This window comes from Sciurus vulgaris (assembly GCF_902686455.1).
Source record: "Sciurus vulgaris genome assembly, chromosome: 2".
NCBI lineage: Eukaryota > Metazoa > Chordata > Mammalia > Rodentia > Sciuridae > Sciurus > Sciurus vulgaris.
This window is the reverse complement of record NC_136462.1, coordinates 93234408-93258074: the sequence shown is the minus strand read 5'-3', so window position 1 is coordinate 93258074 and position 23667 is coordinate 93234408. Positions and strand designations below refer to the sequence as shown.

General features: G+C 38.1%; 2 protein-coding genes and 1 pseudogene across 10 annotated transcripts in view; 2 read left to right on the top strand and 1 right to left on the bottom strand.

Moving 5' to 3' along the window:
• FRMD5 (FERM domain containing 5) overlaps positions 1 to 23667 on the top strand; it is a 331122-nt gene that overhangs the window by 62392 nt on the left and 245063 nt on the right. The window lies entirely within an intron of this gene.
• LOC306655086 (NADH dehydrogenase [ubiquinone] iron-sulfur protein 8, mitochondrial-like) lies at positions 16957 to 21232 on the top strand (annotated as a pseudogene). Its single transcript has one exon. The product of its transcript is annotated as an NADH dehydrogenase [ubiquinone] iron-sulfur protein 8, mitochondrial-like (transcript).
• Positions 21660 to 22544, bottom strand: LOC306655087 (THO complex subunit 7 homolog). The gene is given in 2 exon segments (XM_079129329.1): positions 21660 to 22285; positions 22287 to 22544. Coding segments are annotated over 2 exon segments (615 nt in total). The 5' UTR covers positions 22533 to 22544; the 3' UTR covers positions 21660 to 21916.

The window sequence follows — 23667 nt, the reverse complement described above, 5'->3', positions numbered from 1 at the left end:
TTTCTTTTTTTTTTAATGACACTTACTTGTAAAACCTGATTTCTCAACTCTTTTTTCTGGCAGTTCTGAGGATTGAAGCAGGGCCTTGTGTTTGGTAGGCAAGCTCTTTACTACTGAGCTACATATACCCCCAGTCTAATTCCTTAACTCTTGTGTATTAAGTAATGATATAAAATAAATTATCCATCTTGGGAAGTTTTTTGAAGATTGCCCTTTTTTCTCTAAAGAATCATTGAAATGTGACTGCCATGATTCTATCTATACCACAGGGGTGAAATTTACCTTTTCCTCCATAGCTACTAAATAAATTAATTAAAAATGGAAGTATAAAGAAAGGGGGAAAGGATAGGAAGGCTAGATTCTTCCAACTGCTTCCTTCATATTACCAAAAGCATGTTCTTTAGAATGACCCAGATATCTGGTGAGTTATTTTTATTAGTGAGTGTCATTGAGGGAAAAGAGAGCCAACAACAATGAAGTTGAGATACAGTAGTCATGGAAGCGGAGATGGTGATGGTTAGGCAGTGCTTCTCACTTTCTGAAATGAACGCTGAAAGCTACTGACTGAGATCTAGGTATCTCTTATGACCTTCATAATAAAAAAGAGTATTTATTAAGCAGTTGTGGTGGCACAAGCCTGTAATCCCAGCAACTTGAGAGGCTGAGGCAGCAGAATCACAAGTTCAAGTTCAGCCTCAGTAATTTCGCAAGGCCCTAAGCAACAATTTAGCAAGACCCTGTCTGAAAATAAAAAGACAAAAAAAAAAGGTTGGGAATGTGAGTCAGTGGTTAAGTACTCCTGGGTTCAATCACACACACACACACACACACACACACACACACACACACACACACACACAAAAAGCAATTATTAAATGATTCTATGTGACACACATTCTGTTGTATACTGTACATACAAATTGCTCTTCTCTAGGTATGTGTTATTTAAAGTGAACAATCACAGAATGAACACTCATTAGGATCAAACACTTAAGAAAGTGTTTGTGCTGTACAAATGCAGTAGAGCCCAATGAGCGGGACGAGGAAAGTGTATCAGTTTAATTAGTTAACTCTGGGAGCTGGACTTTTCTCCTTCCCATTACTTGGGAAAGATTTGTGAAGAAGACTAATTTCCAACAAGATTTAAGTGATGGCAGGTTGGAAGACTGGCTAGCTGAGAGTGGGAGGGACTCAGGACAGAGGCAAGAGACAAGGATAGAATGATGCGCTACCAGCTCATCAGAGTGAGGGCTAGGTATACTCTATTGTGGTAAGGGCCTGTAGGAGAGTAAGGGGTCAGGGTCCTTGATGTCTAATGATATGAAGGTGAAACTCAGATTGAAGTTGAGTTGGTTCCTGGTGTGAGGTTTCTGCAGGGGTTTATGACAGGACCACATCCCCATGGAGGAAAGAGAAGCTAAGCATTGCTATTTAGATGGCTACATGGTGACATTCATGAATGTACCGTAATTACTAGAATTGTGGTATTTAGTCTCAGTATACTTTAGCAACAGGTAACACACAGACTTAGCTTATGTTAAAGATTTATTGTGTTAATTTATGAATTTTAGGGTTTTTCTTTTTAAATGAATTGATCTAAAGTAAGTACTTTGGTGGAAAGTAACCTTCATCATGAGGAAATGCTGTTATCTTAGATTCTCAGCCTGGATTTCAAAACTGTCAGTTGGAGCCATATTTCTTGAATCTTTAAAAGCTTTTTTTTTTTTTTTTTAATTTAACTCAGCAAGTTGGATTGTGTCATTTTAATGTAACCTATATTAGAGAAAAGGAGGAAATGATTCTGGTGCCGATTATCACACGGGAGGAGGTTCAGAGAGGTGAACTTTTAATGAGACTTTGGTGTACCTTGAGTACATTTGTCCAGCAAAATCATTGAAGTAGCTGACCTGACTTATATTGGTTTTTTGATACCATCTGATTACAACTCTGTGGGAATTTCTCCAAGTGAAAGGTAATTTATGGAACTTAGTGATAAGGCTACTTATATTTTTAAAAGCTTTCTATTGCTTTTAGATATACTCAGGGAACGCCATGATGTCCTCCGCTTGCCTGCTAATATTGTGCTTCCCTGAAGTCAGTGATGGCAGCGTAGCAGGGTGAGTTCTAAATGACAGGAATAGGAGAACTGCTGTGGCAAGACAGGTGCTGGGCACTGTATCCACCGACCATTGATACACAAAAAATGCCATAAAGCAGGTTATAAAAGTGATGGTGAAATTTTTAAGATTGATGGGAAAGAGTGTGATTTTATCATCTTCATGTTCCTTTTTAAATTTTCTTTAGAGGTAAGAAAAGAGCTTTTATTTCATCTGAATGGCAAGTCAAAAGTAGTTGGTATTCATCAGGCCACATTTCTCCCTTCTAATGTCTAAAGATTTCAAGATCTCAGAAGTTATAGTGGAAGCTCTATCCTTAATTCCAAAGGCCCTGAGGTAAGGTAAAGGAGTTTAAAAATCAGAGGAATTTAAGCATTTAGAAAGAAACTGGAACAAATCATCTAACATCTAGTTTGGTATTACTTATAAGAACACAAGATTCTAGGCAATAATAAAAATTCCTCTGTGAAATTTAGTCATGTCAGATCCATTTCCTGTTCTTCCATGATAGAATGAAAAACCCATAGACAAAGGGGAATAGTAAGTTATTTTTTCTTGATTTAAGTAAGGTTTTTTGATTGTTACTCATGAGACATTTTCACTTACAAACTACGAAAACACCCTTTTTATAAACTCAAGCCACTTTAGAGAAATAAGTTACAAAATTTTATTTACATTCAAATTAATTGGTCTTGTCACTGGATATGTTTCAGTTGTTGTGTTGAAGTCTGTCACTTTGGTACATCTACTTTTCACAATTATTCTCCTGAGGGGAACTTGGAGGTTTTCCAGTTTTCACTATTTTAAATAGCATATCTAAGAGCATCTTTATAAGTTTTCTTCTTCCCTCACCTTTCCCACCCTCTTTTCTTCCTTCCTTCTTTCATTTTTAGGGTTCTGAATATTTCCTCACTTTCCTTATAGTACTTGGTGGAATTATTGGTTCAAAAGATAGAAATACTTTTATTGTTTTGGTTATGTATCCTGATTAGTTTTCAGATGATTGGATGTATTAATAATGTCACTCAGTAGAAATATAGCACAGTCGACACCAGATTTTATAATTTATGTCTTGTTAGTTAAAATAATAGCACTTTAAAACTAATTAAATGAGCATTTCCTTAATTTGTCTTCCTTCCTTCCTTCCTTCCTTCCTTCCTTCCTTCCTTCCTTCCTTCCTTCCTTCCTTCCGTACTGCGGATTGAACATAAGACCCTGTGCATGCTGGGCAAGTACTCTATGACTGAGCTACGTCCTCAGCCCTTTCTAAAATTTTATTTTGAGAGAGGTTCTCACTAAGTTGCTTAGGTTGGCCTTGAGCTTGGCATCTCTTGCCTCGGCTTCCCAAGTAGCTGGGGTTACAGGCATGAGCTGCCATGCCTGACTTGATTTTTGTGTATTTTCCCATATGATTCTTTCTTATTTGTATTTTCTTTTTCCAATAGTATCTTTTTTTTCTCTCCTTGACCATGTATGAATGAATTTTAGTGTTGTCCTTATATGATTGTATACTTCTTTCTTGTATATTTTTGAACAACCAACTTCTGTCAGTTTTCCTCAATATGTTATATTCCTTTTTATATTTATTACATTCTATTAAAACAATTTTTCATCTATTTTTCTCTGAAGTAGTTTGTTAATCATCAAAAAAGATAAGTTTTCAGGTTTCTTTATTTTTAAAAATATTCAATCATAGATATATACAAATATATGAGGCAAGATACAAATTCAAATTTTGCTTACTAATATTCACTTACAGCAACAATTCCTCAGGGGTGATTCCTTTCCCCAACATTGAGTTGCTATTGATTATTATCTGATTATATACTAAATAAACAATACCAAATAAATCTATCATGTTCCTTCAGTGTCACTTTTCCTTAAGCCTGTGCCATATCATTTTGATTACTGTTTACTTTAAGATAGCTATAAAGTGATTTCTTGCCATCTTGTTTTTTTTACATTTACTTTATCAAGCTGGTAATCACTAAAAGTACAAAGGAATTTTAATAGCTGTTGAATTAAATTTGTTTTTAATTAGGGGTTTATTTTTGCAATACTTAGTCTTATCAGCTTGAAGCATAGCTTTTTATTTATTTTTGTCTTCCTTTACCATTAATCATTTGTCCCTTTCCTTAAATTTTATCTTACATTTGGTTAAAAGAATATCGATTTCCTTTTTTTAATGTATTTTTTTTATTGTAAACAAATGGGATACATGTTGTTTCTCTGTTTGTACATGGCGTAAAGGCATACCATTTGTGTAATCATAAATTTACATAATGTTGTTTGATTCATTCTGTTATTTTTTCCCTTCACCCCACCCCTCCCACCCCTCTTTTCCCTCTATACAGTCCTTCCTTCCTCCATACTTGCCCCCCTCCCTAACCCTAACTCTAACCCTAACACTAACCCTTCCCTCCCCCCCATTATGTGTCATCATCCACTTATTAGCAATATCATTCGTCCTTTGGCTTTTTGAGATTGGCTTATCTCACTTAGCTTGATATTCTCCAATTTCATCCATTTGCCTGCAAATGCCATAATTTTATCATTCTTTATGGCTGAGTAATATTCCATTGTGTATATATATATATATATACCACAGTTTCTTTATCCACTCATCAATTGAAGGGCATCTAGGTTGGTTCCACAGTCTGGCTATTGTGAATTGAGCAGCTATGAACATTGATGTGGCTGTATCTCTGTAGTATGCAGATTTTAAGTCCTTTGGGTATAGGCCAAGGAGTGGGATAGCTGGGTCAAATGGTGGTTCCATTCCAAGTTTTCTAAGGAATCTCCACACTGCTTTCCAGAGTGGCTGCACTAATTTGCAGCCCCACCAGCAGTGTATGAGTGTACCTTTCTCCCCACATCCTCGCCAACACCTGTTGTTGCTCGTATTCTTGATAATCGCCATTCTAATTGGGGTGAGATGGAATCTTAGGGTGGTTTTGATTTGCATTTCTCTTATTACTAGAGATGTTGAACATTTTTCCATATGTTTGTTGATTGCTTGTAGATCTTCTTCTGTGAAGTGTCTATTCATTTCCTTAGCCCATTTGTTGACTGGATTATTTGAATTCTTGGAGTAGAGTTTTTTGAGTTCTTTATAGATTCTGGAGATTAGTGCTCTATCTGAAGTATGATTGGCAAAGATATTCTCCCACTCTGTAGGCTCTTTCTTCGCATTGCTGATAGTTTCCTTTGCTGAGAGAAAGCTTTTTAGTTTGAATCTATCCCAGTGGTTGATTCTAGCTTTTATTTCTTGTGCTATGGGAGTCCTGTTAAGGAAGTCTGGTCCTAGACCAACAAGGTGAAGATTTGGACCTACTTTTTCTTCTATAATCTGCAGGGTCTCTGGTCTGATTCTGAGGTCCTTAATCCATTTTGAGTTTAGTTTCGTGTATGGTGAGAGATATGGGTTTAGTTTCATTCTGTTGCATATGGATTTCCAATTCTCCCAGCACCATTTGTTGAAGAGGCTATCTTTTCTCCATTGCATATTTTTGGCCCCTTTGTCTAGTATGAGAAAATTGTATTTATTTGGGTTTGTGTCCGTGTCCTCTATTCTGTACCATTGATCTACCTTTCTATTTTGGTACCAATACCATGCTGTTTTTGTTACTATTGCTTTGTAGTAGAGTTGAAGATCTGGTATTGCAATACCCCCTGTTTCACTCTTCCTGCTAAGGATTGCTTTAGCTATTCTGGGTTTCTTATTCTTCCAGATGAATTTCATAATTGCTTGCTCTATTTCTGTAAGGTACACAATTGGGATTTTAATTGGAATTGCATTGAATTTGTATAGCACTTTAGGTAGTATGGCCATTTTGACAATATTAATTCTTCCTATCCAAGAACATGGAAGATCTTTCCATCTTCTAAGGTGTTCTTTAATTTCTTTCTTTAGTGTTCTGTAGTTCTCATTGTAGAGGTCTTTCACCTCTTTTGTGAGATTGATTCCCAAGTATTTTATTTTTTTCGAGGCTATTTTGAATGGGGTAGTTTTCCTAATTTCTCTTTCTGAAGATTCATCACTTATGTATAAAAATGCGTTGGATTTATGGGCATTGATCTTGTAACCTGCTACTTTACTGAAATCACTTATGAGTTCTAAGAGTTTTCTGGTGGAATTTCCAGGTTCCTCTAAATATATAATCATGTCATCAGTGAACAGGGATAGTTTGAGTTCTTCTTTTCCAATTCGTATCCCTTTAATTTCTTTGGTTTGTCTAATTGCTCTGGCCAGAGTCTCAAGAACGATGTTGAATAGAAGTGGTGAAAGAGGGCATCCCTGCCTTGTTCCAGTTTTTAGGGGGAATGCTTTCAGTTTTTCACCATTTAGAATGATATTAGCCATGGGCTTAGCATAAATGGCCTTTACAATGTTAAGGAATGTTCCCACTATCCCTATTTTTTCTAGTGTTTTGAGCATGAAGGGGTGCTGTATTTTATCAAATGCTTTTTCTGCATCTATTGAAATAATCATGTGATTCTTGACTTTAAGTCTATTGATATGGTGAATTACGTTTATTGATTTCCTGATGTTGAACCAACCTTGCATCCCTGGGATGAAACCCACTTGATCATGGTGCACTATCTTTTTAATATGTTTTTTGTATGCGATTTGCTAAAATTTTGTTGAGAATTTTTGCATCGATGTTCATTAAGGATATTGGTCTGAAATTTTCTTTCCTTGATGAGTCTCTGTCTGGTTTAGGTATCAGTGTGATATTGGCTTCATAGAATGAGTTTGGGAGGGTTCCCTCCTCTTCTATTTTATGGAATACTTTGAGAAGTATTGGAATGAGCTCTTCTTTAAAGGTTTTGTAGAACTCGGCTGAGAACCCATCTGATCCCGGACTTTTCTTTGTTGGTAGGCTTTTGATGACTTCTTCTATTTCAGTACTTGAAATTGGTCTATTTAAATTGTTTATGTCCTCCTCATTCAGTTTAGGCAATTCATATGTCTCTAGAAACCTGTTGATGTCTTCGAAATTTTCTATTTTGTTGGAGTATAGATTTTCAAAATAGCTTCTAATTATGTTTTGTATTTCCATCCTGTCTGTTGTGATATTTCCTTGTTCATTCCGAATTTTAGTGATTTGGGTTTTCTCTCGTCTTCTCTTTGTTAGTGTGGCTAAAGGTTTATCAATTTTGTTTATTTTTTCGAAGAACCAACTATTTATTTTGTCAATTTTTTGTATTGTTTCTTTTGTTTCAATTTCATTGATTTCAGCTCTGAGTTTAACTATTTCCTGTCTTCTACTACTTTTGGTGCTGTTCTGTTCTTCTTTTTCTAAGGCTTTGAGCTGTAGTGTTAGGTTGTTTATTTGTTGAGTTTTACTTCTTTTATTAAATGCGCTCCATGAAATAAATTTCCCTCTAAGTACTGCTTTCATAGTGTCCCAGAGATTTTGATATGATGTTTCTTTGTTCTCATTTACCTCTAAGAATTTTTTAATTTCCTTCCTAATACCTTCTGTTATCCATTCATCATATAATAGCATATTGTTTAATCTCCAGATGTTGGAATAGTTTCTGTGTTTTACTCTTTCATTTATTTCTAACTTCAATCCATTATGATCTGATAGAATACATGGTAGTGTCTCTATCTTCTTGTATTTGCTAACATTAGCTTTGTGGCATAATATATGGTCTATTTTAGAGAAGGATCCATGTGCTGCTGAGAAGAAAGTGTATTCACTCTTGGTTGGATGGTATATTCTATAAATGTCTGTTAAGTCTAAATTATTGATTGTGTTATTGAGATCTATGGTTTCTTTGTTCAATTTTTGTCTGGAAGATCTGTCCAGTGGTGAGAGCGGCGTGTTAAAATCACCTAGTATTATTGTGTTATGGTCTATTTGGTTTCTGAAATTGAGAAGGATTTGTTTGACATACATAGATGAGCCACTGTTTGGGGCATAGATGTTTATGATTGTTATATCTTGCTGATTTATGCTTCCCTTAAGCAGTATGAAATGACCTTCTTTATCCCTTCTGACTAACTTTGGCTTGAAGTCCACATTATCGGAAATGAGGATGGATACTCCAGCTTTTTTGCTGAGTCCATGTGCATGGTATGTTTTTCCCCATCCTTTCACCTTTAGTCTATGGGTATCTTTTTCTATGAGGTGAGTCTCTTGCAGGCAACATAGTGTTGGATCTTTCTTTTTAATCCAGTCTGCCAGTCTATGTCTTTTGATTGATGACTTCAGGCCATTAACATTCAGGGTTATTATAGAGAAATGATTTGGTTTCCCAGTCATTTGGTTCATTTTTAAAATTTTGTTCATTTATTTGTTTGACACAACTTGTTTCCTCCTTTATTTGACAATTCCTTTAGGATAATTCCTCCCTTTGCTGATTTGCTTCTTTGTTTTTCATCTCTTCCTCATGGAATATTTTGTTGAGAATGTTCTGTAATGCTGGCTTTCTTTTTGTAAATTCTTTTAGCTTTTGTTTATCATGGAAGGATTTTATTTCATCGTCAAATTTGAAGGTAAGTTTTGCTGGGTATAAGATTCTTGGTTGGCATCCATTTTCTTTCAGGGCTTGAAAAATGTTGTTCCAGGACCTTCTAGCTTTTAGGGTCTGGATTGAAAAATCTGCTGATATGCGTATTGGTTTCCCCCTGAATGTAATTTGGTTGTTTTCTCTCACAGCCTTTAAAATTCTGTCTTTATTTTGTATGTTAGGTATTTTCATTATAATGTGCCTTGGTGTGGGTCTGTTGTAATTTTGTGTATTTGGAGTCCTATAAGCCTCTTGAACTTGATTTTCCATTTCATTCTTCAGATTTGGGAAATTTTCTGATATTATTTCATTGAATAAATTGTTCATTCCTTTGGCTTGTTTCTCTAGACCTTCCTCAATCCCAATAATTCTTAAATTTGGCCTTTTCATGATATCCCATAGTTCTTGTAGATTCTGTTCATGATTTCTTACCATCTTCTCTGTTTGTTCAACTTTGTTTTCAAGGTTAAATATTTTGTCTTCAATGTCTGAGGTTCTGTCTTCCAGGTGTTCTATCCTATTGGATATGCTTTCTATGGAGTTCTTAATTTGGTTTATTGTTTCCTTCATGTCAAGGATTTCTGTTTGGTTTTTTTTCAATATCTCTAACTCTTTATTGAAATGATCTTTTGCTTCCTGTATTTGCTCTTTTAACTGTCGATTGGTGCGATCATTCAATGCTTGCATTTGCTCTTTCATCTCATCGTTTGCTTCTCTGATCATTTTAATTATATACATTCTGAACTCCTTTTCTGTCATTTCTTCTGCCATGCTGTCATTGGGTTTTATTGATGTAACATCTAGATTTGTTTGCATCATTTTCTTTCCTTGTTTTCTCATATTGTTCAGGTATCAGTGGACCGCTGAGATATTGCAGATTTCCTGTGTTGATTTACAATGTCCCTGAAGATTTCTATATATATCCCCTCTTAGCCTTCAGTAGGCTGAAGTCTTGGAGGAAGTTGATAATGCGGTGCTCCACAAGGAAGCTGCCTCTCTAGGAGTGGTGGCCTTCAGGTGGGGTATATTCCCTGCTAGTGGGCAGAGGTGCCTCCACTTGTTGACCAATGGTCATCCAAAGGGGACCTAGGCTGTGGGCTGAGGCAAGGCCTGTTTGGGCCTGTGTCTCTGGTTTTACCGTCCTTGTGGGGAAATCTCACCAGGCAGGGAAGACTCACCCAGTGGGGAGGTCTCGCTGGTCAGTTTCCTCCTAGAGGTTCCCCTCAATTTACAGCTACTGCCTGGGCTGGGCTGCCTTCCTCTGCAAAGTTTCCAGGGGCCCGGCCCTACCTCCTGGGCCTGGGAGCCTCACCCTTCGCAGATGAATCTCCTTAGGCTGCCCCTCCTCAGAGAATTTGCCCACAGGCCTGGAACCTTCGCTCGGCCCTAAGCCTGTCTCTGTGCGGCTCTTCCACCCAGAAGCCTCCTAGATCCTGGGACCCTGCTCTGCACCTAATCGCCTGGCTGTGTGGCCCCTCCTCTGAGCAGCCACCTGTGGCCCCGAACAATCGCTCTGAGTCCCAGAGACCCGCCACAGGCCTCTTCCTCCAGACAGCCGCCCAGTATGCCAGTGCAGTCACTAGGAGTCCAAGAAACTCACTTCGTGCCTCCTCCTCCCACCAACCACCCGTAGCCCGGGGCAATCAATCACTCCGAGTCGAAGTGACCCTCCCCGTTCCTCCTCCTTCTCCAGATAACCCCCGGGTGTTCAGGAGCAGTCCCTCTGAGTGGCTCTGAATCCACGTGACCCGCTGCACGGGTCCTCTGGGCAACCGCCCGGAGCTCAGGTGCGGCCACTCAAGACCAAGCGTCCCACCACGCTTCTCCTCCAGGCAGCCCCCCTGTGTTCAGGAGCTGTCACTTTAAGACCAAACAACTCACCACTCGCCTTCTCCTCAGAGCAGCCGCCTGGAGCGCTAATGCAGTCACTGCGAGTCCAAACGACCCGCCGCGCTCCTCCTCCTCCTTCTCCTACTCCTCCGGGCAGGCCCCGGGGTTCAGAAGTGGTCAGAGTCCAAACAGCTCGCCACGCAGCCCCTTCTCTGGCAACCACCTGTAGCTCTGGTGTAGTCACCCGAATCCAAGCGGCCGCGCTCCTCTTCCTCCTCCTAGTCCTCAGGGCAGGCCCCGGTGTTCAGAAGCGTCGTTCTGAGTCCAAACAGCTCGCTGCGCGGCTTCTCCTCTGGCAACCGCCTGTAGCTCTGGTGCAGTCACTCCGAATCCAAGTGGCCACGCTCCTCCTCCTCCTCCTCAGGGCAGGTCCCGGTGTCCTGAGTCCACACAGCTCTCCTCGCCACTCTTCCCCTGGGCAGCCGCCGGAGCCCCAGTGGTTGCTCCGAGTCCCAGCGCTGTGCCGAGCGGCCTCCTTTACGGCGCTCCCAGCTGTCCGAGTTCACTGCTCCAGCGGGGGGAGGGGCGTCTCGCCGGCAGTTCTACTTCACAAAGTTTCCTGCGTTCCGGGACCCCCGTCCCATCCGGGATGCCCCCCCAGGGGGTGAGAGTCACCCGGCTGCTTTGAGTTGGTCCCAAGCGTCTCAATATCTCCTCTTTTGAATCCTGAGTCCTGGAGCAACATGAAATGCAGCCACCCTCTAGGCCGCCATCTTGAAACCCCCTCCCTTTTTATTTTTAGACAGGATCTCGCTAGGCTGCTTTCAGCCTTGCTAATTGCTGAGAGTGGCTTTGAATTTGCACTCCTCCTGCCTCAGCCTCCTGAGCTGCTGGCGTTATAGGCATGTGCCACTGGGCCTGGCTAAGCTTCATTAATTTTTTAGGTGTTTTTCCCTCTGAAGAATGGTGGCTAAAAAGAAAAGAAAAGAAAGAATGGAATTTAGATGAACTGACTAGTTTTTATTCCTTCCTCTAATTCCTCAAAGCAAACCTTTAAAACTGGGTATTTGAGAGAGATGTATTAGTGACTGAAAGCTGATGCTATATTTAGAAATTCCTTTTAATTTTAATTTAGGTCATGAGTATCTTGGACAAAAGAATTAGTATGCACATCTGCTGAAACCCTGATTAAACTTATATCACTTTCCCGTCTACCTCCACTGGTCCCTCTAAATCCCTAACCTTCGTGAATACTAAGGCCCTGGTAAGGCCATCTCTGCTGAGCTGCACAGTGAAGCAGCACAGTGAAATACAGTCTAGTATCCAGAAGAAATTTAAAAGACATTTGCTTCTTTCAAAGAATGTCATATAAATTCTAAGTTGTAAACCATAGCAATACTTTTCACAATCCCTGTCTTTATTTTTCTCTCCAGTTTTTCCTTAGGGCTGCTCAGAAACCCCTCCCTTACAAAAAGCCTGAACTCTTTCTGGTTCTCCAAACCGATTTGTTTTTTCTCTTATCTATCCTCCTCAAACTCTTCATTAGATGGACAAACAGTCTTTCCAGCCTTTCTTCTTATTTTTCTCTATTCTGGGCCCATTACTCAGATTCTCTACAACAAGGGTGAGTCCAGAAATTGACGGAGCAAGCAGGAATTCTTTCTTCTTTTCTCTCAGTTCTCCAGTCTTGCCTTTTTTATTCTCTTGATTCTGAACCATAAAAGGTCCTGGGAAACTGGACAGTCCAAAAGAGAGCTTTCCCTAGAGGGCAGTAAAGAAGGTACAAATTGAGTGTGGGTAAAGACAAAAATGTATTTAGGTGTCTCCTCCTTTCCCCAGGATGGGTGCATCCACATTAAAATAAATTTTTTCATGATTGTATAAGGTTGCTTTGGGGGTCCAAAAATTCTATTTTCTGGGCCTGAGGGAAGAAGGGTTGCAGACAGAAAGATCAGTAACCAGTGCTAGGATCAAGAGGAACTGAGAAACAGAGGAATGATGGAGAGAATGCTGATCCTTCTCCGTGTCTCCCAACCCTAATCAGTTACTGGCAGCTGGTTTCTTCTTTAACCCTTTCTTGAAGGCGTATTATGCTGGCAGCAGTGTTCCCAACTTGCTTATTTGTAGGCCTTTGTGACAATTTTTAAAAGGTGCCCTTCCTTTGGCTGTTGTAGACTTGTAAACAGGGTGTGGTCTCTGCCAGTTGTTAAGCTAAAGAAATATTCCTGAAATATTCTTTTACCTCCTCTAATAAATCACCTTTCCTCCACTTTATCCCATCACTTCTGGTTAGCACATGTCCTGAGCCACTGTCATAATGAGGAAGATTGGCAATCAAATAGGGTTGATGGGGTAGGGCCTATCATGAGGAGGCACTTGGTTAGACCCCAGTGCTTGCTTTAGCTGCTCTGATCAGCCAATTACTTAGCATAATCCAGAAAAAGAAAAAACCAGCCTTGCTGTACCCGGTGTACTTTTTTATCCTGGTGGTTGCCTGAGAACCCCCATCTGCTCCTTATTCAACTACAGTTGGAGCTCAATGAAGCTGCACCTACCATCACAGCAGTTTTTTCTGCAAGTGTTTAGAACTTTGATTTCCTCTGATCTTTTTCTCTGATCTAATTCTACCTGCTTTCTTTCCTTCGAGAAATCCTCAAAAGTTGTTATCTGCTTAGCATTCTTTCTTGCTTTCACTGAAAATTTGAATTTATTCTTTTAATGTATTTTCTTTCATTATGCTGGATTTGGGATGGGAAGAGTTGAAATATGTGCATCAAGCCTGTCATCTCAAACCAGTCTTAGTTTTTTTTCTATGCATTTTAGTATGCAAATCTGTAGTGTTGTATAATATCACCCTTTGGTATATGAATAACTCAAAATGTTATTAAAGATTAGAACATTATTTATAATTTTCTTTACAGGAAGAAACATATTTCCCAGTGCAAGTATATTAAAAAGTAGACTATGTTGATTTTGCAAGTTGATTCCATATGTAAAAGATTAAAATGCAAAGTGACATAAATGTCTGAGTAGTGCAGATGACTACTATTTCATGGAGATGAAATTGAGGTTGATAACAAGATTTGTTACTGGTTTATATTATATGTAACACATGTAGGTAGTTTTGAAATGTCTCTGTTTATGAGAAGAGTATATTACATTTGTATAATTTGACTTATGTTCCAATCTTATGTGTTTTTGGCATTCTATGTACTTTTCAGAATTTCATAGCATATTTCAAACTGGTGAACTCCATGCCAAATTCAGGTATTTGAAATGTTTTTGTTTAGGTCTCATAATATTAGCTCACTCAGTTTTTAAAATTAAAATTGCCAGTGTTTGAATGTCAAGTGATTTCACAGAGATTCTGACTTGCAGCTTCTTTTGAAAAAAATCAGAGATTTGATAATGTTGAGTCCACATTCTACAATGGCAGCAAATAGCTAGAGCTGAGCATGGCTGACGTGTTAGCTAGATGTTCACCAGAGTCCTCATCAATTCCTGTTGTCTCTTGAGCCAGTCTGCTTCTCTATGATTTCTTTCCTCATCTTCTACACATATGAGTTTATGAATCCTACTATGTAATCTTTGTAACCATATTAAATTATTAAGTATGAAATATTAATGGAGTAAGAGTATTAGATTTGTCAATTTTCCTTCTTTTGAAAAACATACATGAAATTCTGTGATTTTTCAACTTTATAAACATTTTTCCACATTGACATTGTAACCTAGAAGAACTATGGAATAAAAAAATGAGAATGGTTATATGGCCCTTGATAAATATACAAAGTACCTTCTCAAAAATAGCACATATTGAAGTTGGAAAGAGGAGTTAATAGAGAAGTCAGAAAATATACTGGCTTTTCACCCATTGGTTCTCACAGTGTCCTGGTGGGGATTGCATCAGTTTAGGTCTGGTTTTTATTTTTACTGATCTAATTAGTAATCAAAAGGTGGCTTGGGGAACAGAGAATCAGAATAAAGGAAGCAAAGTAGTTTTGAAGGAGATTTCATTACACCTAGTGAGAACTGACATATTATGCTAGCTTTTATAATACAGAACATCTGTCTCTCAAAATCACAATGCCTGCTGAGTCAGTATCTATTTCTCTTGGACACTGCTGGGTAAATGTTGCCAGATTCTTCTTTGCAGCCCTCTCCCTCTTTTTAAAAAACCCTTTTATACTGCCATCTTCTGTTAATATTTTATTCATATAAATCTCACTACCAATAGGTTACAGCTTTATTTTAAGCAAATCATTTTTGCTGAGATACCTACACCATGTTGGACTTGGTGTAGAGGAACATGTACGAACTTTTGACAGATAGTAACTTCCATCCAATATATAGTTAGCCTTTCTAGATTCATGTTCAGTTTTGTCTTCCACATTCTGGGTATGCTTTGTTCTTTTGTTTTGGTCAGATTGGCATTCGTTTGATATTTCACAGTTTCTCAAATAAAGTTCACATAGATCATGTTATTTTATCCTATTCAGTCCCTACATCATTCATCTGAGAGGGTAGTATGATCACCACTTTTTAAAATGATGAACGTGATTTTTTTTTTAATGATTAGAGTGTATAAGTGACTCATTCGAGATTAAAAAGCAACAGGGTTGGGAATAAGACTGATTTTTCTAAATTCAAAGCCACATTTCCAAGACAGGTTGTAGCCTGGAGTCCAGGAAAACAGGTAGAAGCAGAGGTGCCCTCAGTGCTCAGAAACTAGAAGGGAGCATGACCATAAGGCATAGATAGTTCCTTTTGAAGGTTCTGTTGTTCTCCTGCTGGGAAAGTAGGATGTTTAATTGTTAGTGGCACCTAACCTTTCCAGGGATGGGGGTTCTCTAGCATGCAGTTGTAGCCTGTTTGTGAGTTAGAGTTCTGCAAATTGAATACCCTCTGATCCTGTCTGGGGTAGCTGTAGGAGGTAGGGGGCCTTAAAGAACCTTTCCTTTAAGACCTTCTTCTCCTCTGGCTATTAATGAATATATTTGTGTTCAAATATATTCACTAATGAGTCTCAAATATGAATGAAGCATTTTCATTTAAAAAAAATCAGTGAGAGTGGTATGGTAGAAAGGAGATTCCCTTCTTATAAAATGTTTCTTAGTATTTTTTTCAAACATGGGAAAGATTTCTGAAAAAACATAAAAGGAAAATTTTTGTATAAAACTATTATAAGTTCATTGTAAGTCCTGTACATTTAAGATAATCATTATAGCACAACTTTGAAATATAAAAATCAGATATACTTCTGTCTCTAGAAACTTCTGGCATTTTCATATGAAAAGAGAGAAGTATTCAACAAGTCATTTTTATGGCATGTGTTTTTTTCTTGATAACTTTTGAAATGTCAGTTAGTAGATATGTCCCCAGATGACTGAATGGAGCAAGTACCCTAAGTAACATCGATTTCTTTTGTAGAGATGACAAATAAGGTGCTTATTGCTTTACTTTTTTGGGGTTCTGAATGGGTGATTAAGAGCAACTTTAATAATCCCAGTAATATGGGAAGCTGAGGCTGGAAGATCACAAGTTCAAGATCAGCCTCAACAACTTACCTAAGCCCTACACAACTTAATGAGACCCTATTTCAAAATAAAAAATAAAAAGATCTGGGGATGTAGCTCAATGGTAAAATTCCCCCAGGGTTCAATTCCTACTACTCCCCCCCCCCCCCCGCCCCCAATTTAAATGTTAAGAGTTGAAGGAAAGTTGAAGTCTAACACCTTTATGCCTGGTGACCTGGAGATTCAAAGAAACTGAAAGGAACTATATGCCTTTATGAATAGTAAGTATTTTTAATCTTTTGAACATATTGTTATATTTTAAAAATATTTTTTAGATGTTGATAGACCTATATTTTATTCATTTATTTGTATGTGATTCTGAGAATCGAACCTAGTGCTTCACACATGCTAGGCAAGTGCTTTGCTTTACTAGTGCTCTACCAATGCCACAACCCCAGCCCCCATATTGGTACATTTTATCTGAATTAGTAGATAGTCAGAGTATATACAGATCATAATTAGAACTTCATTAATCTCTATTGCAACAAAATCATTTTTCTCCTCTTGGTTGAAGCAAATTTATATATATATATATATTTTCTTTATATATATATATATATAAAGAAAAGAAATATATATGTGTGTATGTATATATATATATATATATATATATATATATATATAAAGTTGTTTTCCATGATGTCTGAAATGAATACTAGATTTGTATAGTTCATGCTTTAGTTACTGCTGATATACATACTACTATTCTATAACTTACTTTGCTTTTTTAGAAAACTACAAGACTGCTGTCTAACCTCTGGAACTTTTCCACATATAAACCCCCTCTATACAATCTACAAATACTACCAAATGCATTTCCAAAATAACATTAAGACATACAGGCATATCTTCATGTGGAAGAAGTGTTCCATATGAGCATTAGAAATTTTTATTGTATTTTGATCTAGAAATCCTCTTTTATGAGTCTTTTTCAGGTTGAAAGTACTCAGGCTAAAAAGGAATGCATACCCAGTCAACATCACAAGGATACTGCTAGCAGCTGTACCACAATATTCTTAGGAACTTTGTTTATAGACAGGATGAAACCTGAAGATGAAGAGAAATAAACTGATTAAGCCCTTGTAGGAGCAATTTATCACTCTGGAATATCTTTGGCAATTGCTGAAAATGCACACTGGCAGGAAGTTTTTTAATTACCAAAACGATCAGATCATTTGCTTGGTTCTTTTAGAGTCGGTGAAATATATGAGTGGGTAATGGAGTCTGTCCAAGAAAAAATGAACTAAGCATTGAGCCTGGCACTGTCCCTGTTGCAGATGGAGGGCCAGATGTGCAGGGCAGTCACAGGCTTGTATGATTAGGCTGTGTGTGTGTGTGTGTGTGTGTGACACACTGACACATACACAAATGTATTTATACACCTATACATACATACATACATGACAGTTAAAATAAGAAAGAGAAGATTTTTACATTCACAAAGACCTCAAATTTATAGCCAGTTACATTCCTGGAAAAAGTATTTTAAAAGAAAATGATTTATAAGTTTAATTTGGTTTTCCTTTAGAAATAACATAATAATTGAGGTTATATGCTTGACTAGAAAGAGATACCTGAATCTTTGTACAATTGGCTATAAATATATATTTAATCAGCTATTAATGACAGAAGAGGACAATAATAGCCAAGCACTTTTCAAAGATAATTCATTTTTTCTCATTTAATTTCTTACACTATTATCTTCATTTTGAAAATAAGGAAACTGAAGTTGAGAGGTTCAGTATGAGGAAGATCGTATGACCAGAACGTGCTGGAGCATGGATTCATTAAGGGGATTAGAGAATGCTAACTCCTGAGAGTTCAGTTTTAGAAATATGAGTAGCAAATAAAAGAATATTGAGGTTAGAGATGGATCATAATAGAAAAAAGAGGTGTTTTTGCTTTGTTCAAAGCAGCCATGGAAAGTAATTGCCAGAGGGTTGCGTGAGCCGTTTACTTTGTTGAATGGCAATAAATCGAGGACTCTATGTGCTGCATTTGTAAAACACATGAAGTCCTGCATAAAGGTAGCATTAAAGAATTTGTCTTGCCTAAGTAAATGGTAGCAAATTAAAATAACTTGAGGCCTCATAATGGATATACAAATATCTGCTTATTAGGATGTGTACTCTAGTGTCCAAATTTATTCTTTGTGCATGATGACATTGGGCATGAAATCTCTAAAATAGATTAGAAGAGCACAGGAAATTATGAACTCTTTAAGAGCTATTCATAGCCAGAGTATTAAAAAATAGTCAAATTGGGACAAATTTATGCTTGCATTTAGAAGCTTGGAAGTTGTATCATCCTACAAATGAGAAAAAGTATGGTAATAATAAAACCATGACTCTCTTGGAACCTATAATCAATTACACTGAAATCTAGGAAAAATATAGGTGCTCTGCAAGCACTGGCTCACCAGGGACAGGGCATGGAAGGAAGATGGAACCTACATACAAACGAATGAGAATTCAGCTAAAATTTTAACAAATTGTTAACAGGTGAATATGGGCTAGGATGAAAGTATTGAGATTCAGATACAAAGTTTGCACCCACTAATAGTTTCATATTCAAGGACCTCTAGAGGGGAAAGTTGGGAATAGGGTGGGAGACCAGAAAAATCACCCTAAGATTTGCACCTGGAAGGAGGGTGGCTGCTGCTGTGGAAAACACAAAGTTCAGCAGTACCTTGCTCTCTGGGTACTTGCTCTCTTAAGCCATTTGGGGAAGGGTAGCAAACCTCCTTGAAACCTATTGGTGGAAACTCTGTGTTGCTAGAAAAAAGGAAATAAAATACCTTCTACCAATGGGGGAAGGAGAGAAAATCATTACACTGGAGTTCTCCTATGTGATCTCTGGTGTTCAGTAAAAAAAAAACACTATGAGAAATACAAAAAAGCAAGAAAAACTAGCCCACTATCAAGAGACAAAGTAAACGACAGAACAAGATGTGGGAACAACCAGGGAATTTTAAGTGTGATTAGCATGTAAAAAGTTCCAGTGAAAAGATGGAGAACATACATTAGCAGATAGGGATTTTTAGCAAAGAGATGGAATCTGTAAGGAAGAATCAAATGGAAATAGTACGCGTGTTATACATAGTAACAGGGATAAAGAATGCCTAGCTTAATTGGCTCGTAAGATGACCTGCCACAGCTGAGGAAAGAATTAGCGAACATGAACATAGTCAATAGTAGTTACCCCAACTAAAATGAAGACTGGCCCCGCTTGGCAAGGGAAGGAGGAGTGGCAGCGTTTCGAGATGTACTGCCTGACCATGCCCACGCTGCTGCCCTGACCCAGGCTGTGAGCACAGGACATCCCAATGGCCGAAGCCTTCATAATAGCACAGTGGCAGCGACCTACAAGTACGTGAACCTGCAGGAGCCTGAGGTGGACATGAAGTCGATAACCAACCGTGCAGCGAGGACCCTGATATGGACTGAGCTCTTCTGAGGTCTGGGCATGGCCCTGAGCTACTTGTTCCGGGAGCTGGCCACCATCGACTACCCGTTTGAGAAGGCCCGTTGAGCCTGCGCTACCATGGGGAGCACACGCTGTGCTGCTACGCGACCGGGGAGGAGGGTTGCATCGCCTGCAAGCTCTGCGAGGCCGTCTGCCCCGCCCAGGCCATCACCATCCAGGCTGAGCCCTCTATGACATCTACATGACCAAGTGCATCTACTGTGGCTTTTGCCGGGAGGCCTGCCCTGTGGATGCCACCGTTGAGGAACCAAACTTTGAGTTCTCCATGGAGACGCATGAGGAGCTGCTGTACAAGAAGAAACTGCTGAACAGGGTCAAGTTGAGAGGCCGAGATTGCTGCCGACATCCAGGCCGACTGCCTCTATCGGTGAAGGCAGAGCCACCCAACTTGGCGCGTGGGCCCCTGCTGCCCAATAAAAGAGCCCGACCTCCAAAAAAAAAAAAAAAAAAAAAAAAAAAAAAAAAACAAAAAACCAAGTGAAAAGTGTGTGTGTGTGTGTGTGTATAGGGGGGTGGAGACCTGAAAAATAGAACTGAGCCATATCAAAAAGTCTCATGTATTAATGTACATCTAATTGGAATCCCAGAAGAAAAAGAATGGAACAGAGAAATGTTGAAAGATATAATGGCTGAGAGTTTTCAAAAAATAATGAAAGATTCAGGAAGTTCAGAGAGTCCTGAGAAAGATAAGAGAAAGATAAATGCCAAGCACACAACTCTTGCCCTCACCCCTACTTAGCCATGTCATATATTTAATTTTTGAAAACCATAGATGAAGTGAAAATCTTGATGGTACCAGTGCAGACAGACACATTACATGCAGAGGAACAAAGTTGTGAATTACGGTAGAGTTTGCATCAGAAATCTTGCAAGGTAGAAGACAAGAATGGCATCTTTGATGTGCTGAAAGTGGGGGTAAAATTCTGTCAACCCAGAATTCTGTAACTAGTGAAAACATCTTTCAAAAATGAAGGAAAAAACCCAGTAAATTTTATGAGTATTTTTGCCAAAGTAAAAGAAAAGAGAAGTAGATATTTTAAGAATAAACAAGAATGCAAGGAGCAAACAAAATTATTCAAGGAGCATAATCATTAAGGATAATAAAATATAGGAACAATAATGTCAAACTAATAATAGAACTTTTGGTACTATTAATAGTTTTGTAGTACTATTGTATTAGTAGTATGATTAACAACATTATTGCCATTTATCAAATCCATATTATGGAACACGCACTAAGCTGAATGCTTTATATTTGGCATCAGGAAACTTAAAAAAATAAAAAAGACAAGTTAGGAAATATTTTTGACTTTACAGGCTATCTGCAATTTCTTTTATCTATTATTTTTGTTTTCATATACTTTTAAAAATATAAAACCCATTCTTAGCTTGAAAGCTATACAAAAACTGTCTGCTGGCTGAATTTGGCTTGGGATTGTAATTTGTCTACCCCCAATCTAGAACTTGAGCTTTTGACCTCAGGTTAACAAAATCCAAACCAGTTGGATATCCCTGAAAAGCCTGAAGGAGGACCACAGGCACAAAGAACGTACAGATTACTTGCCATGTTTTCATGACTTTTGTTCCTGTAGAAAAGATGACATAACAAAATCAAAGAAATAATTTAAATCACCTGTAATTCTGCCACCCTATCACAGTAGCCAAGTGCATGTCACTTTCTTGTCCTGGCTTCATGCAGCATATTTTTTTTTCAAATAACTTTCCATTTTATTAATATGTTTTTTGATTGAAAATGACTTCTAAAGACCAAAACAGAAGAGAAAAAACATAAAAGAAAATATTTAACAATCACATTCCTCAAATACTGGAGAGAACTATAGAAGGCAATGCCTATGGATTTACTTTGGCTCTTGTAATTACCTCTGACACCAGTGATTCTTAACATCACAGAACCTCCTCCCACAGTAAACATACACCACAAACATTTTGCATGTAATTTCACAGGTTCATGGCCCTCCAGAAGCCCACTCATGGACTTCATTTTCTAAAGTGGTAATGATTTCCAGAAATTGACTCATCGTCCCATGTACATCCTAGAAATGCCACCTTTTCACAGTCTTTACTTATAAGGCAATCAATGTTACCAGTTACTAATGGCACAAACATGTAGCTTGAAGACATTTTATTAAACATTTTTTGGTGTTGCTTCCTACCTTTTAAGAATGAAAAATGCATTTCAATAAAAACAAATATATACTGAAGCCATTTCCTTCGTGTGAAGAAATATAAATGAGATGTGCACTAATATTTAAAAGCAAAGCACTTCACTGCCACAACTTCAAATATGTCAAGAGCACAACAAATTCTAAACACACTAAGATCACATAGCTCTTTCGGTATTCTTGGGAATGGTGATTTGCCTGCCTATGGCTTAGGATCTGCTTCCATGCTTGCTTCTTGAGCTTCTTCTACCTCTGAGAGCTTTTCGTCATTTTCCAATGTTTGCTGAAGTTCATGAATGGTACTAAGAAGAACATGAAGCTGTTTCTGTCTCAATTCCAGCTTATCTTCAACACTTTCTTTAATATGTGAAAGATGCTCTAATTCTTTTCCAAGAGCCTCTAATTCTTTTAATGTCTCATGCCTGTCTGGATGATGCTGAATCACTTTTGCCAAAGAGTCATACTCTTGGTGATTTTTTCGTATTCGTTTTGCTTGAAGAATCTGCTTTTTGCACTCAGCAATTTCTTCATGAGCTCCAGCAATGCAACGTTCTATTTCTTTGTAAATTTTTTTCATAATTTTCCATTTCTCTGAGATTCATGTCATATACCAACAAAGTTTTGCCCATTGAAAATTCACATTGAGACAGTGTACTCAGCATACGTTGGTACTGGCTATATCCTTCTTCTTGGGATCCACAGTTGCACCACTTAATGAAACTTTTCACTAGCAAATTAATTCTTCGCTCATCTCCAGCACCATCTCCATCAATGAGGAGACGCTTCCGTATCACTTCATCGTCAGTCACGGCTCCCATGGTGTGCGCGGCGGCGGCAAGCCCATGCGGCATATTTTAAGGACACTAATTTTTAATGTATTTTCAGCACATAAAAATAACTTCAGCATTCCTATTTTTAAAATCTCATTAACATTTTTTATAATCTAATAGAATGTTAAAGAATTTATCAGTTGAATTCCAATCATGCAGCTTCATCAGAGCTGTCGGTTTTTTTCTTTAATCATGTAACATTCGAGCACCATTTTTCAGCCAATGACTCCGGAGCAAGAGAGAGTAGAGTTCAAAGGAGGGATGTGTAAAAAAGAACACAGGAGGAATGCGAATGGAAAAAGATGAGTGGGTGGGATAGAGTTGTCAAAACTGCATTTCATACCCCAGACATCAATTTCTATTTAAGCTTTCATTTAAACTTTTAACTTTCTGTGTCACTCTTGGTTTTGGTTTTGTTTGAGTAGTATTACTTTTGACTTCTTTATTAATTTTCTTAAGACTGGCACTCTTTATACTTTATTACCACCCTTCCTTTTCTTTGCCTTGCTGTCCCCAGCCGTTTTCTCTAGCTATTTAGGGTTGTATTTTCCTTCCCTTCTTATTTCTCTTCATTTGCCCATCAGCTTCCTCAAATACTTTAACTTTGCATATGAGTGAAAATACATTTTGTAATTTAAGACACACATACACACAAACCCCACTATACCATGATATACTGGTCTGGGTCCTTTGGAGTCCCTGAGATTGATTCAGAGAGTCCCAGAAGTCATGGCTATTTTTATAATATGCTAAGAGTTGTATACTTTTCTTATTCTTAAATTAATACATTCTTTACAAATTTCTCAGTTGAACTTTCTAACATGGTAAATAGTAATATACAATATTTGTAATCCAAATAAACAAAAACTCCTTGAAGTCCTTAATCATTTTTTCAATACAAGGAATCCTGAGACCAAAATGTTTAAGAATGGCCAATGTGTCCCATCGCAAACAAAAAGCATTCATTAAGCACCTTTGTGTTTTCAGGTGCAGTACTAGTCCCTTAGAATCAGTGACAGAACCTTCCCTCACTGTTTAGAGGTGAAGACACACTCTTCAAAGAGTAAGTACAGTTGGAGGCAGGAAGTGTAGAGACATTTCCGGTGGAGGGACTCCAGAGGGA